The sequence below is a fragment of the Neovison vison genome, chromosome 4 (assembly GCF_020171115.1).
Source record: "Neovison vison isolate M4711 chromosome 4, ASM_NN_V1, whole genome shotgun sequence".
NCBI lineage: Eukaryota > Metazoa > Chordata > Mammalia > Carnivora > Mustelidae > Neogale > Neogale vison.
In genome coordinates, this window is record NC_058094.1 from 183,160,664 (window position 1) to 183,176,495 (window position 15,832).

The window sequence follows — 15,832 nt, forward strand, 5'->3', positions numbered from 1 at the left end:
GTACACTACAGAGTTTAATGTGATTTTCATTCTAAGAAAGACTTAGCTAAGTTGAGATGCTATGCTTCACTCAAACGTGAGAACTAGAGGCCTGAAGGATAATTTCTAGCATTTTCATGCTATTAGAAAATAGGTGTGGATGTGGAGAAAATATTAGGTGCTTTTATGGGTACCAGGCAAAGATTCTAAGACTGTCAAGTTATATTAAAATTAGTGACTCACTGTAGAGTTAAACGGCTCATTGATAAAGCACTAAGTTCATGTTTTGCATTTAGTTACTTATGAATCTTCCCTAGTTCTTGCCCCATACATTTTTTAGAATACAGTTTACCTGTTATAGAACTTCATTAATTACAGATTTAGAAACTAGTTTTTACCTGTACGCAATCTAGTCTTTGTTGTAGGAAGAAATAACCTGGATTAAATCTGTAGCCTATTTGTAGTGCCAAAAGTGCATGTGGTAAAAATAACAGTACAAAATTAAAAAACTATTTAGAAACCTCTCTGGCTTATCTTTATAAATCACCAAGACAAAAATGTGTCACATTTGCAGGAGTCATTGGATATTGACAACAGTTTATAGCAGAGGAAATACTGTTTATTTCTGGGGCATTTTCACTGGAATCAGAAAAGCACTTAGTTTTGTATAACAATCTTTAATGTTGCAAATTTAGTAAGGAAAGATTGCTTTGAGCAAAAGTAAAACCAAGAGCGTGTATCTGACCCTTACTGTGATGGGATTTTTAATGAAGTGTAGATGCAACATAGCAATTTTCATATTCTAGTAATATATTTAAAGTGATACTTCACCTATAAGTAAAAAATTTGGCTGAGTTAACTTCATGAAAATTGAAGTGGCTTATAAATACTGTATAACATTTGTTAGATTTAAATTGTAAGAATGATGATTTCCTTTAGCTTCTGTTGTTTAGATGGGTGGTTACTTTCATAATTGGGAACTTGTAAAATAATTTTTTAACAACAATTTGCCTTAATTTATCAGTTCTTTGATGTATAGTTTTCTATAACAAAGTATCTCCATGTGCACTATTACATTTGATTCTCATGATTTTATAAACTAGGAAGAAAAAGCTTTATTATGTTCATTTTACATATCATAAAATGGGTTTAGAAAGGAGCTTGACCAAGTTCTTGTATGTTACTTAATTGTCTTGATGTGTTAATATTTTTAAAACTTTTAAATCGTTGAAAGTAGACTATTCTATTTTAAATAGGAATACTTTTATTGCATTTACTACTATTATATTCATTTTAGTTTCTTTGGATATTTATTCAGGCTTCTGAGTCACAGTGACAGGATCATTATGAACATTGTTTCAGTTGTTTTTTGACAGTGTGTTATCTGTGGTGGTATCATATGCAACCTGACTTGTCACTAGAGTAGCATTGAGAAACAAGATGTCAAAAATGAAAGTGACGAATTAAAAAAATTTTTTCTCTCATTTTTGTTGCCTGCCCTCTGGTGGAGAAGTTTGTGAAATCAAGAAACAGGGTGTATGAGAAGTCTGGAAAAGAAATTAATAATTGTTTGATTTGCTATATGAAAAATTGGATATATGTTTCAGTTTAAGGTTTAGTTTTTAATCTTAGTTTTATAAGCTTTATAGGGGACAAATGTGGGATTAACAATTTGAGAATACATAGATTTCTTAAGGATATGCAAATCTGTTTTAGAGATTGTTTCTCAGAAATTTTTGTTGTTTCTTAGGATCTTGTTGAAGTATCACAAAGTTTAAAAATGGAAAATGAAGAGTTTAAGAAGAGATACAATGATGCTGCATCCAAAGTTCTCCAGCTTGAGGAAGATATTGTGTCAGTGACACATAAAGCAATTGAAAAAGAAACTGAATTAGACAGGTATTTCTGATGGTTTTAAAAAATGCTTACATATTTCAAAAATGCTTTAATGAAAATTTTTTGTCTATATTAATGTTACTTTAACTCAGTTTGAAGGATAAACTCAGGAAGGCACAATATGAAAGAGAACAACTGGAGTGTCAGTTGAAGACAGAAAAGGATGAGAAGGAACTTTATAAGGTAGTTTATTCTTTCTTCATTTCTCTTTGTTATCTATTGCTGTGTAACAGATTACTGTGAAATTTAGTGGTCAGGAATTGGGGAGCAGCTTAGCTGCATGGTTCTGGCTCAGGGTGTCTTGGTCAGTTGCATTCAGGATGTTGGCAAGGGCCACAGTCAGCTACAGGCTTGATTGGAACTGGAGGATCTGCTGTGGAGATGGCTCACACAAATGACTTTGTGGCAGGATGCCCTTCAGTCTCTTGCTGTGTGGGCTACTCTGTGGCATCTTCAGTGGTCGCCTGAATGTTTTCGCAACAAGGATGCCACTTAACCTTGGAGGGAGCTATCCAAGAGAGAGCAAGGAGGAAGTCCTAGTGTATACTTTATGACCTAGTTACCAAAGTTATAGATTAGTCCTGCTTTATCTTACTCATTAGAAGCTAGTCATTGGGTCCAGCCAGTACTTAAACGGAAGGGAGTTGGGCTTCACGGAGGGGAAGTATCCAGGGATTTGGGGACCTGTTTTAAAACTACCCTATTGTAAAAAGAAAGAGAAAAAAATAAAACAACAACAAAAATCCTGCCCTATAGTGTATAGTCCCTAAATGTTTTCAGGGAGTTTGCTTGTATTTTACTTAGCAGGTAATACATAATAAGTCAGTGAGGTTTAATGGTAACAGGATACCTGCCTGTTTATCAGAATATATAAAACCTATTGTTTTTCCCTTTTAAGAACATCTTAGAACATTAATTTCAGTGATAATCATCATGTTCTAGAGTTTGACTTTTAGAATAATCTTCAGAGAATGTCATTTTAAAGAAAATTCTCTGTTAACAAATCTTCACCTTTTTGAAATTTTTCTTTTTTTTTTTTTTTAGATTTTATTTATTATTTGTCAGAGACAGAGGGAGAGAAAGCGAGCGAGCACAGGCAGACAAAGAGGCAGGCAGAGGCAGAGGGAGAAGCAGGCTCCCTGCCGAGCAAGGAGCCCGATGTGGGACTCGATCCCAGGACCCTGGGATCATGACCTGAGCCGAAGGCAGCTGCTTAACCAACTGAGCCACCCAGGCGTTTTAAATGATTCTGAAATAGGATGGTTAGCTTAATAACCAGTAATGCTGTAGATGTAAATTGAGAAGTGTTTATCTTAAGTGGCTTATAGTACTCATGAAGGCAATTCCAGATGAGGAATTTCAAGAACATTCTGAGTTAAGTCAGTATTATTTGGGTAGATTTAGTCACTTAATGATAATAGAAAAGGGAGACACAGTATTGTGGTATATATTTGATTAAAGCTAAAAGCATACAACTGTTTATATATTCAGTATTTGATAGTTATAGTTTGCATGTAGAAACTAGAATATGATTTACATTGCCCATTGTTTTTTTCCTTTTTATTTTTGGTGGTGTTGGGATTTTTTTTAGAAGATAAAAATAAAAATCGAATCCACCATGCACCTTAGAGCAGAGAGCATGGATGGGGGCGTTTTGTATGTCACAGGTTATACCCATTTTATTTTATTTTTTAAAAAAATTTATTTATTTATTTGACAGAGAAAGATCACAAGTAGGCAGAGCAGCATGCAGAGAGAGAGGGGGAAGCAGGGTGCCTGCTGAGCAGAGAGTCCAAGTGGGGCTCGATCTCAGGACCCTGAGATCATGACCTGAGCTGAAGGCAGAGGTTTAACCCACTGAGCCATCCAGACGCGCCCCCGCCCCTTTCCATTTTATTTCTTGAACAGCTTATCCACAAGGTCTGTGTGTGTGTGTCACTCCCAAAACAAAGAAAAATAGTGATGGAGTAGCAAGCAGAGGGAGAAGCAGGCTCCCCTCTGAGCAAGGAGCCCCATGTGGGACTCAGTCCTAGGACCCTGGGATCATGATCTGAGCTGAAGGCAGACACTTCACTGACTCAGCCACCCAGGTGTCCCGCTCTGGTGTATGGGTGATTGATGATTCGACCGTTTAAGAAAATATGCCCCAAAATAATGTTTGATTTTTGAGCAAGATTTTGTGAAAAAGGGAAATAATAGAGATATCTAGAGAAATGGATGGAATTGGATTACATTTTGTACAGTGTCTTTGCAAACTACCCTAAATGCAGCTTTTTAAAGTTAGAAAGCATTTTTTTTTTTAACTAAATGAAAATTGGCATCTCTCATAATTTTTTACTCAATGTTAACAATGAATTTCAGTGAGAATATTTCAGTTTTGTTGTCAGGAAAAGACCTGAGCATTATTTCTTTCCATGGATAATTGCTTTCCATGTTGCTTTCTGTTAGCATAGTGGGAGATAATAAGATAGAATGTCTGTGTCGTCAGTCTTTTCAGCTCAATAATAAAATTAATTCTAAAGGCATTCTGTTTAGTGGAAAGGGTGTAGGAAGGTCCTAGGTTAAACCAGTAATGCTAGAGAGGTGTAATGCATGATACAAGGATGAATTATTTTGGAAAGAGAGAGACCTATCCCTAAGGATTTCATCTTTTCATCCTGCCTTTCTTTTCTTTCTGTTATGAGAATAGGACTTCTTGTGTTTTGTAGAGGGTTGGCAAGCACATTTTAGGGTAAATGAGCATTTTTCCTTTACTGCTCTAAATTATTCCTTATGCCTTGTTTGTTTTTCACTTTCTGCAGACTTTTTGTGTTTTGCTTTACACCTGAGTGACTAGTCCTTTATAAAAGAGTGGGCAGCAAGGAAGGAAGGGATAGAATGAGGTGTCTTGGGGATTTATTCTTCTATGGTGTGAAAATATCTTCATTCTTCTATGGTGTGAAAATATCTCCAGTTTTCTATAAGCTTTATCAGTTGGGATCAAATTGACATTGAAATTTCCATTTGAGTATATTTTCCTTCAACCTCCCAGTGCTCTAAACAGTATTTCATTTGTATGTGTTTGTCCCTAAAATAGGAAGTAAAACTTCCTTAGAGATTTTTGTTTTGTGGGTTTTTTTTCCTTTTCCTTTCTTTCCTTTTTTTTTTTTTTTAATGGCAAGGAGACTGTACTTAACTGAATATGATAAGACCTCATATTAAATTGTTAATCTCCGAAATGGGCTTTCCCTTCCAGATTGTATATATATATATATATATATATATATATAAAATCAGAGAGACTGCTTATATCTTTCTTTTTCTAGCCCCTCTTAGAGCGTATGATCTGTCTCTGTCCTGTCAGAATTTAGAGTAATGGATAAAACACTTTCTTGATCTGATGATTATTAAAATTAGATAGTGTTTTTAAAGTGATGACGTAAAGGACTTGGCTGGTGACACCTCAGAGAATCTGGAGTTATATTCTGTCCTTGTGAACAGGAATTAGTGTTTCAGCATTCATACATTGAGGTCAAGTGCAAGTAGTATGTTAATTTATTTCTCTCTGGTACTCTTAACCAAAGCAAAATACTCTTTTTAGTGGAAACTAGGTATCTGTACTCTTTATAATTTCAGTTATGGAATTAGATTTGTGCATCTGTTATGAGTAAATTAGCAAGTGCTGCCTAAGTTCCTGGGAAAATTAATATAGTGGGGTTAATCAAATGTATTTTTAGGGACATAGGAAGTAAATGACAATACTTCTCAAAATAAAAATATTGCTTAAGATGTTCTTGAATGTACCCCCTCAGTTTTCCAGAATCTCTCCATGCCTTTATATCTGAATATACCCATAACATAATTTGTTCCTCCAAAAGAACAAGTAAATTGGTATGCATTTTAAAAGAGAACTTAAATTTATTAAATGAGAGGAGAAGACTTCAGAGATCAAGTAATGTTTTAAGACCTTAGATGTAATCTGTGGGGAAAAAAAAAATGCTTAGACTGTGTTTTGTTCCTGTTTATTAGCTAGTCATTTAATGTAACTTGGGTCCCCTGACTCCTGGTCTAGTAAGTCTACTGGTTCCTTGATCATTTTTGGGTTAGAGATAAACAATGGTAGTTTGAAATATGAGTAGCTTAGCTTATTGAGTTAGAGTATTCTTGACATCTCAAGCACTGTTACAGGTACATCTGAAGAATACGGATATAGAAAATACCAAGCTTGTGTCAGAGGTCCAGACTTTAAAGAATTTAGATGGGAACAAAGAAAGCATGATTACTCATTTCAAAGAAGAGATTGGTAGGCTGCAGTTCTGTTTGGCTGAAAAGGAAAATCTGCAAAGGGCTTTCTTGCTTACAACCTCAAGTAAGGTAAGTATTTTTGCAGTTTGTATCTGAAGAGTGTAAAACGTGTGTCTGTTAAATGTATGCAATTGAGTGGTTTTTATTTTTAATCTTTCCTTTCCCCAAGCCTTTCTTTTGTAAAAGTACAAATCTGGAGGCATTTAGCGTTACACCCTAAATACATGAGCATGTCTCCCTATCAGTGTACATTATTCTGTATAACCATCAAACCATTAACATACCTAAGAAATTTAACATCATAAGATAATATTTCCTTCCTGTGTGTAGTTTTAGTACATTCAAATTGTCCCAAATATATTTCTGTATAGCCTTTAAAATTTCTTGGCCCAGGGGAAATAAAGATCACCCATTTACTGTGTTCTTGGTCTGCTCTAATCCAGAATAGCTTCTCTACACCTTTTGTTTTATGACACTTGATATTTTTGAAGAATTCAGACTTGTCTAAGAAAATGGTCTGTACTCCAGATTTATTTATCATTTCTTCATGGCTGGATTCAGGTGAAACCTTTTTGGGCAAGAAAAGGCATAGATGTTTTGTACATTGTGTTGCAGTGTTATCAAAAGACATAGAATGTCAGTTTCGTTCTTGATGTTAGGTTTAATCATTTGTTTAAAGTTATGTTTGCCTGAAACCATCATATTGGTGCTTTTTCCCCCTCTTTGTATTGAATAATATGTAGGATAATACTTCAAGATCATGTGACTATCCTGTTCCCCAGTAGCCTTTCACCCAGCGATTTTTTATCCTTGATGATCCTCACCTTTATCAGTTATTATTAATGATTACAAAATGGTGGTTTAAAAAATTACATCATTTCTTCTACATGTATTAGTATGTATTCTTTTATAATGAGGTTTTGCTGCCCTCTCTCTTTTTTCATATTACTGTGGACTTGGGGATTCTTTTTTGTTCAGTATATTGTACATCATCATTATTACTCTTTTTCATACCCAAATTATCCCATACTTAGCTGGGTGGAGCTGTTCCAGACCTTTTTTTTTTTTATTCCCCTTAAATTCAAGATTTTATTTATTTGCTTTAGATTGTGTACATGTGGGCGCCTGGGTGGCTCAGTGGGTTAAGCCGCTGCCTTCGGCTCAGGTCATGATCTCAGGGTCCTGGGATCGAGTCCCGCATCGGGCTCTCTGCTCAGCAGGGAGCCTGCTTCCCTCTCTCTCTCTCTCTGCTTGCCTCTCCATCTACTTGTGATTTCTCTCTGTCAAATAAATAAATAAAATCTTTAAAAAAAAAAAAAAAAGATTGTGTACATGTACTAGGAGGGGGAGCAGCAGAGGAAGAGGGAGAGAATCTCAGACACACTCCATGTTGAGCACAGGGCCTGATGTGGGGCTTGATCTTAGGACCCTGACACCATGACCTGAGCCAAACCAAGAATTGGGCACTTAACTGACTGAGCCACGTACCCACCCACCTTTTTTTTTTTTTTTTTTTAAGAATTTATTTATTTGACACAGAGAGAGATCACAGTGGTCAGAGAGAGAGGGGGAAGCAGGCTCCCTGCTGAGCAGAGAGCCTGATGTGGGGCTCTATCCTTGGACCCTGAGATCATGACCTGAGTCGAAGGCAGAGGCTTAACCCACTGAGCCACCCAGGTGCCCCAACTCCTCTGTCTTTTTCGTAAAGGTTTTGATTACTTCTTGGATTTATGAAACAACTGTGTATTAAGCTTTAGGTTCTGTCCCATACCTGGTACTGGCATTTATTTCTCTAAGGAGCCCTGTTTTTTTTCAGTGGGGAATGGTATTTTGAAGCCAAATAGAATTTTGATATTTTTATACTGGATCCTGTTGCTACTAGGGGTCATTGTTTCTTTGTACTTCCATTGGACAGACACTTAAAGTATTTATATAGTTTTCTTCAGTTCAAATCCAGTATTTTAGGGTTCTTCCTTACCTTCCTCCATTCCATATTTATCTCTTCTTTCAGTGTGAGAGCCTTTGTTTCCAAAACATCATTGTATATATATTCATCTATTTTACCCTGTTATATACACCAGTAGTTTCAGAAATGTTACACCAGTGCCATTCCCAACAGTGTGTCTGTTAAATTAAGTTCTTCCCAATCCTTTTTCTAAGAATTTATTTCAGTAAGGATGTACATAGTACTGTGTTCAAAGTTACTTGAATAAACTTTTTAACATATTAATGGGTAATGAATTTTCACACAGTCTACATTTTTGTTAGTATTTAATTCTAAGATTAGTTTTTATTCTCTTAACCTTTTTTTTTTTTTTTAAAGATTTTATTTATTTATTTGACAGGGATCACAAGTAGGCAGAGAGGCAGGCAGAGAGAGAGAGGGAGAAGCAGGCTCCCTCCCGAGCAGAGAGCCCGATGCGGGGCTCGATCCCAGGACCCTGAGATCATGACCTGAGCCGAAGGCAGAGGCTTTAACCCACTGAGTCACCCAGGCGCCCCTGTCTTAACCTTTTGATTGAATTTTGTGTTTTGATTGTTAATTGCATCATTCAAAAATGGAAATACTTACATAAAATTCACTGTCTCTTTCCTAAAAAAAGTAAACAAACCCTTTCTTATACCTATATGTAAACATTTTCATTAGTTTCCAGTTTATCCTGTTACTTTCCACAAAAATAAACATGTGCAAGAGCACCTGGGTGGCTCAGTGGGTTAAACCCTCTGCCTTCAGTTCAGGTCATGATCTCAGGGTCCTGGGATCAAGCCCTGCCTCAGGCTTTCTGCTCAGTAGGGAGCCTGCTTCCCCCTCTTTCTGCCTATTTGTGATCTCTGTCAAATAAATACCTTAAAAAAAAAAATAAACATGTGCATGTGCAGGCACTCTTTTCTATTCCCTTCTTTCTTCTTTTTCTTTTTCAATTTTTAAACATTTTTATTTAAATTCATTTAAATTGATTAACGTATAATGTATTATTGGTTTCAGAGGTATATGCTTTATCAGTCTTTATATAATACCCAGTGCTCATTATATTACCCAGTTACCCCATCCCTCCATATTCCCTTCTTTCTCAAAAAAAGGAAAAAGCTGCCATGCTATATATACTTTTTGCACCTTGCATTTTAAATATTGAACAATAGAAACTGAAAAAAATTACTCCACCATCAGTTCATGGAGATCTTCGAACTTTTTTTTTTTTTTTTTAAATGGCTGGGTAATACTACACTGGGCAATTTTACTTTGACTTATTTCTTAACACTTGTGAATGAGTATTACATCATTTGCAGTAGTTTACTGTTAAATATACTCAGATACAATTACTGTAACACCTAAAACATCAGTTGTGCATCACATTTAGAATTAATGATTAACACCCTGTCTTTAATATAGCACATTGCAAACACAGAGGTAAAACATACATTTGATTTATTAAGATGGTAAAATTTTCTCTAGGCATCTTTTTTTTTTTTTTAAGATTTTATTTATTTATTTGACAGAGAGAGATCACAAGTAGGCAGAGAGGCAGGCAGAGAGAGAGGAAGGGAAGCAGGTCCCCCGCTGAGCAGAGAGCCCGACGCGGGACTCGATCCTAGGACCCTGAGATCATGACCTGAGCCGAAGGCAGTGGCTCAACCCACTGAGCCACCCAGGCGCCCCTCTAGGCATCTTTTTTCTAAATAAAACCTCTAAGGAAAATCACAATTATAGAAATACCTGGAAAAATTGACTCTTTAATTGTTAAAACTTTTTTAAAAAAAATTCTCTGCCCAACAGGGGTTCAACTCACGACCCCAAGATCAAGAGTCAAATGCTCTACCAACTGAATCAGCCAGGAGCCCCATTAATCATTAAAATGCAAAAAAATTTGTTTTTTAAAGCAGTATAAGGTCATGGTTATAACATAATTCAAATAATATATAAGGGTACAAAGTAAAAGTAACCTTTATCCTTTCCCATATATGTCTTACAGAATTTTTAATTTTCCTAGAAATCTATGGAGGTACATAGAGAATTTATATTTTTATAAAAACAATAAAACCTTTTAAAAAAATTTTATAGAGTGTCTGGACATTCTGTATGAGTATGAGAACCCATATAGATCTTCCTCGTTCACTAACAGCTGCATAGTATGTAGTTGTTTTTAGTTGTGTATAGTCCTTTGCTTTTATAAGCGTGCTGCAGTAAACCTCCTTGTACAGTTACGTAGGCATATGTACATATCAGAATAAATTTCATAGTTACTTTTAAATAGCTTTTCAAAAAAATATCCCAGCATTGTATATACTTATGTTTGTAATGGGAACAGAGACTTTCATTGTATAAAGGATATATTGCAGAATTTATAATAAATTCTTATGTTACATATTTTCTATTTTTAATAATTTTTCATTTTAATAATTGTACTGCAACCCTGTAAAGCTAAATAAATTTCTTAGAAACTCATGAAAATAAAGTTGCTAGACCGAAAGTTAATGTGCTTTTTAAAGGTTGTGCATGTTGCAAAACTCTGATAAACTTTATACTGCTTACCAGGTACATAGTCCACTTGTTTATAAATGTTAATTTCCCTAAAGTCATTCAAATATTGGAATTATTCTGGTTTTTGAATCTTTGTCAGTTGAAATAAAATGGTATTTATTTTAAATTCTTTGATTGTTGATGAGTTGAATATATTTCTATATGCATAATGGCCATTTCTTTTATTATTATCACTTTTTTTTTTTTAAGATTTTATTTATTTATTAGAGAGAGAGCTAGTGCACAAGCAGGCACAGGTAGAGCGAAAAGCAGGCTCCCTGTGAAGCAAGGAGCCCAATGTGGGACTCGATCCCAGGAATCTGGGATCATGACCTGAGCTGAAAGCAGCAGCTCAACCCACTGAGCCACCCAGGCGTCCCTGGCCATTTCTTTAAAAAAAAAAAAAAAAAAAAAATTCACAGTCATGCCATTCCCCAATTTTTGGGGTTGGGTTTTTTTTGGGGGGGGGCTTTTTTTGGGGGGGTTGGAGAATTTTTCCCTTACTGATTAGAAAATGTATTTCTATCAGAGTATTATTGTACCTTTTTAAAAAATACATTCCAAACAATTTCTTTTGGTTTTTTGTTATCTTTCCTTTTGACAGAGAAACTGATGATATTTACATAGATCTATTAATATCATATCTGCAAAGATTTCCTCCACTTCAGCATTACATAGTCATTTCCTTCTAAGGAGATAACAGTTTATTTTTATTTATTTATTTTTTAAGTAGGCTCCATGCCCAACAAGGGCTTGGGCTCACTGTCCTGAGAATCAAGAGCCATGTGCTCCACCAACTAAGCCAGCCAGGTGCCCAGGAGCTAACAATTTAAAAACCCAAGAATGGGTTGCACTTTTTCTGAGTTTGTTGTTTTTAGTACAGAGATAAAAATAGGAAAGTTGAATAAACTGGATTTGTTGGGGTCCTAATATTAAAGGAATGGCAATTTTAACTTTTTCTTTTTCTTTCCTTTTTTTTTTCTCTTTTCTTTCTTTCTTAAAAATTTTATTTTTGAGAGAGAGAGAAGCAGACACCCCGCTGATCAGGGAGCCCAACATGGGGCTCCATCCCAGGATCCTGGGATCATGACCTGAGCCAAAAGCAGATGCTTAACTGACTGAGCCACCCAGGCGCCCCTCCTTCTTTGTTTTTTTTTTTTTTTTTAAATCAATTTTAACTTTTTTTTTCTTTAATATTTTATTTATTTAACAGAGAGAGATCACAAGTAGGCAGAGAGGCATGCTGAGAGAGAGGAGGAAGCAGGCTCCCTCAATGCAGGGCTTGATCCCAGGACCCTGGGATCATGACCTGAGCTGAAGACCGAGGCCTTAACCCACTGAGCCACCCAGACGCCCCTCAGTTTTAACTTTTTAAAGATACTTTAGGTTTGTTAAGAGGGGCTAATTACTTTTCATTTTCCCAGTACCTTATCTTTGTTATTTGCATATCAGTATTTTGTTTTTAGAATGAAATTCTAAATCTGTCCTGTTTTCATAATGATATGTGATGGTATATTAATGTTACATTGGGTATGTTTTAGGTTAGCTAATAGGAGACTTCTTTTAACCAGAATTTTTGTAATTACAGAGAACTTTCTGAAATTATTTTTATTGGTAATCATAAAAAATGAGGGTCAATAGTTACAGCTCTTAGAGATTTTTGGGGACAGGAACTTTCATTTGTATTTCCGTTTAAGCCAGGGCTTTTAAATACAGGCACGTTGCTTAACTTCTGAACTTCAGTTTTCGTGTGTTTAATGTGGTAGAGATACTGAGTGCATTGGGTTGTTAAATGGGGACTGTAACACAGAGTCCTTATGTTTTTTTATAGGTTTATGTGCTTCATCAAAGTCATGAGTAGAAAATAGTATTTAGGGCACCTGGGTGGCTCAGGGGGTAAACTTCTGCCTTCGGCTCAGGTCATGATCTCGGGGTCCTGGGATAGAGCCCCACGTTGGGCTCTCCACTCGGCGAGGAGCCTGTTTCCCTTCTCTCTGCCTACCTGCTTGTGATCTCTCTGTCAATAAGTAAAATCTTTTTTTTTTTTTTTAAAGATTTTATTTATTTATTTTACAGACAGAGATCACAGGTAGGCAGAAAGGCAGGCAGAGAGAGAGAGGGGGAAGCAGGCTTCCTGCTGAGCAGAGAGCCCGATGCGGGGCTCAATCCCAGGATCCTGAGATCATGACCTGAGCCGAAGGCAGAGGCTTTAACCCACTGAGCCACCCAGGTGCCCCAATAAGTAAAATCTTAAAAAAAAACAAAAACAAACAAACAAAAAACCAATTTAAAATTTTGGATGTGTTGAAGTATTAAAAATGGTTTCTGCTTCTTTTTTTTATTTAATGGTTTTATTGTAAATATATTTATCTACTTTTCTTCAGGAGGATACCTTTTCTTTAAAGGAGCAACTTCGTAAAGCAGAGGAGCAGGTTCAGGCAACTCGGCAAGAAGTTGTGTTTCTGGCTAAAGAACTTAGTGATGCTGTAAATGTGCGAGATAAAACAATGGCAGATCTGCATACTGCACGCTTGGAAAATGAGAAAGTAAAAAAGCAGTTAGCTGATGCAGTGGCAGAACTTAAACTGAACTCTGTGAAGAAAGACCAGGTAAAAGTGGGTTAATTTTGATTATTCATTTGATCAAAAACTCACTACAAGCTTAATAGGTATGTCATAATAGGTCAGATTCCTTACACAGAAATTTAAATTTCTATTCATTTCATTTAGTCATTATAACTTCTTCAGTGGAAATTAATGTAACTTTAAGGAAAACGTAGGTAGGCTAATGCCTAATGGTTAGTAAGAACTGCTCTATTGTTAAACTTTCTGATGTCAGTTATATATTGCTTTGTTTGGAATTTCTTATTTATTAGCTTCATAAAGTGGTATTATGGTTATTTAACAGGGTAATACTTACTCCTCTGGAGGTAGATTGTTCTTCTCTAGTTTTTTAATGAGCCTTAGTCCTAAGAATATAAAGCTGGGTTTATTAGGAGCTAATGTAGCTCTGTTGCCAAAACTCTAAAACAAATAAAAATTAAAAGCCAGAAAAAAGCAAAAATGAAGTTGGGATTTACTTTTACATTATGAGATAGGAGATTTTTAACTTTTTTTTTTTAAAGCGGAAGTGTGTGTGTATTTTTGTCATAGGAAAAGACTGATACACTGGAACATGAACTGAGAAGAGAAGTTGAAGATTTGAAACTTCGTCTTCAGATGGCAGCAGATCATTATAAAGAAAAATTCAAGGAGTGCCAGAGGCTTCAAAAACAAATAAACAAACTTTCAGACCAATCAGTAAGGAGAGTTTAATGTATATCTGATACTTCTTTTATCACTATTTTTGTTTACAAATCAAATTTATAATATTCTAAAGTTTTACTTATTTATGTAAGTAATCTCTGTACCCCTCATGAGCCTCTAATTCATGACCTGAGATCAAGAGTCATATACTCTTTCAACTGAGCCAGTCAGGTGCCCCCAGATTTATAATACTCTAAATATCAACATTTTGGATAAAATTTATCTCTGCTGATTTGACGTCATTGGTCTGATTTGAAGTCTTTGGTCTAATATTGTAATGATACATATTTTTTTTGATTTGGAGTTTTTATTTGCTGGAAAACCAACAAAGAAAGCAAGGACAGCAGCAGGCAAAAGAAAACAGGAGCGAGGTCCTTTTTACTTGACCATTTTCCTCTAAATTCTTGATAAATGTCTTCACTTAAAAACTATACGTATTGGATTGCTCCTTACAACAGTGATGCTTGTCCTCAGTGTGGTTCACCATTGGTTATCCCCAGGGTAATAGATATTTTCTCAGTTTTCATTGTTGGGTTCTTCCATCCTATTCATAATCACTAGATTAGGAAGAGTTAATGTTAGCTAGTTGTTTTATATTCCATTTGAGAGTGGGTAAGCAGATTTAATGAAGAAATTATTTCTGTTCTGATGCGTGTTTTAATGTGGGTCCTTAAATTGTACCTAATATAAGGTTTGCTATGTAATAGAATGCTGGAAGTGGAGAACCATATTTAAAATCTGTAGTTGATACGAGGTTCTCAAAATTTATTGTAAACACGGTTTTATTTGTATTCTGTATGGTTCAAATGATTTTTTCCCCCCAAGATTCTATTTAGGGGTGCCTGGGTGGCTCAGTTGGTTAAACATCTGCTTTCAGCTCAGGTTGAAAAATAAAGATTTTATTTATTTATTAGAGAGAGATCATGAGTGGGGTGGGGGAGTGCAGATGGAGAAGCAGACTCCCCTCTTAAGTATGGATCCCAGCATGGGGCTTAATCCCAGCACTCCAGGATCATGACCTGAGCTGAAGTCAGGTACTTAACCAGCTGAGCCACCCAGGTGCCCAGTACAGATATTCTCACAGAAATGGATGTAGTAAACTAGAAATGCTTTTGAGTTTGACCCACATGTATGGGTTTGGGTTTGGGGCCTGTTAAGTGTATTAACGACTTTGTAGTAGGTGACCTAGGAGATTTCTGTGTCATTTTTGGGGTAGTGTTTTGATGATTTGACAAGGAAAACCAAAATAAAGTTTTTCTCTTTTGTAACATTTAGGTCAGTTAGTAAAATGATGTGTGTTACCTTTGGTTTTTGTTGGTCTTCAAGACAATACCGGCTTCATGGACTTCTCTGGATTTCTTTATGGCAATTACTGATGGAAGGAAACACAACTCCTGTAATAATTTATTGTTAATATTTTGCATAGGCCAATAGCAACAGTGTCTTAACAAAGAAAATTGGGAGTCAGCAAAAAGTGAATGATGCCTCTATAAACACAGACCCAGCTACTACTGCCTCTCCTATAGATGTAAAGCCACCACCTTCTGCAGGTAAAAATTTTTCAGACCTTTTATGTAGTGTTCTGCCTTGACAAGTATTGATACTTATTTATACTGCCTTGTTCCAGGTATATGAATTTTAAGGGAGTTTCTAAAAATTCTTGTGAGAGGATTAAGGCAGTGATAAAGTAGGAGTCAAAAAGTAAGAAAGTCATGCATGTGAAATATACAAAATGTGTGAACCTAGTATTTATCTTCCTGAGAATATTCAGAAGTATTAAATGAACTATAGTTTGTAAGCTTAGATGCTTATAGCAACAGTTAGGCTATAGGACAAAAATCAGTGATTG

At 35.7% G+C, this 15,832-nt stretch overlaps 1 protein-coding gene across 5 annotated transcripts in view; it reads left to right on the forward strand.

Annotated features, from left to right (window-relative positions):
- Positions 1 to 15,832, forward strand: part of TAX1BP1 (Tax1 binding protein 1) — an 82,802-nt gene that overhangs the window by 34,783 nt on the left and 32,187 nt on the right. For all 5 annotated transcript variants that reach the window (XM_044246284.1, XM_044246288.1, XM_044246285.1 and 2 more), the window contains exons 6-11: positions 1,730 to 1,878; positions 1,968 to 2,058; positions 6,043 to 6,228; positions 13,063 to 13,287; positions 13,831 to 13,977; positions 15,410 to 15,533. In XM_044246284.1, coding sequence (XP_044102219.1) covers positions 1,730 to 1,878; positions 1,968 to 2,058; positions 6,043 to 6,228; positions 13,063 to 13,287; positions 13,831 to 13,977; positions 15,410 to 15,533 — 922 coding nt within the window. The remainder of the gene's footprint in view (positions 1 to 1,729; positions 1,879 to 1,967; positions 2,059 to 6,042; positions 6,229 to 13,062; positions 13,288 to 13,830; positions 13,978 to 15,409; positions 15,534 to 15,832) is intronic.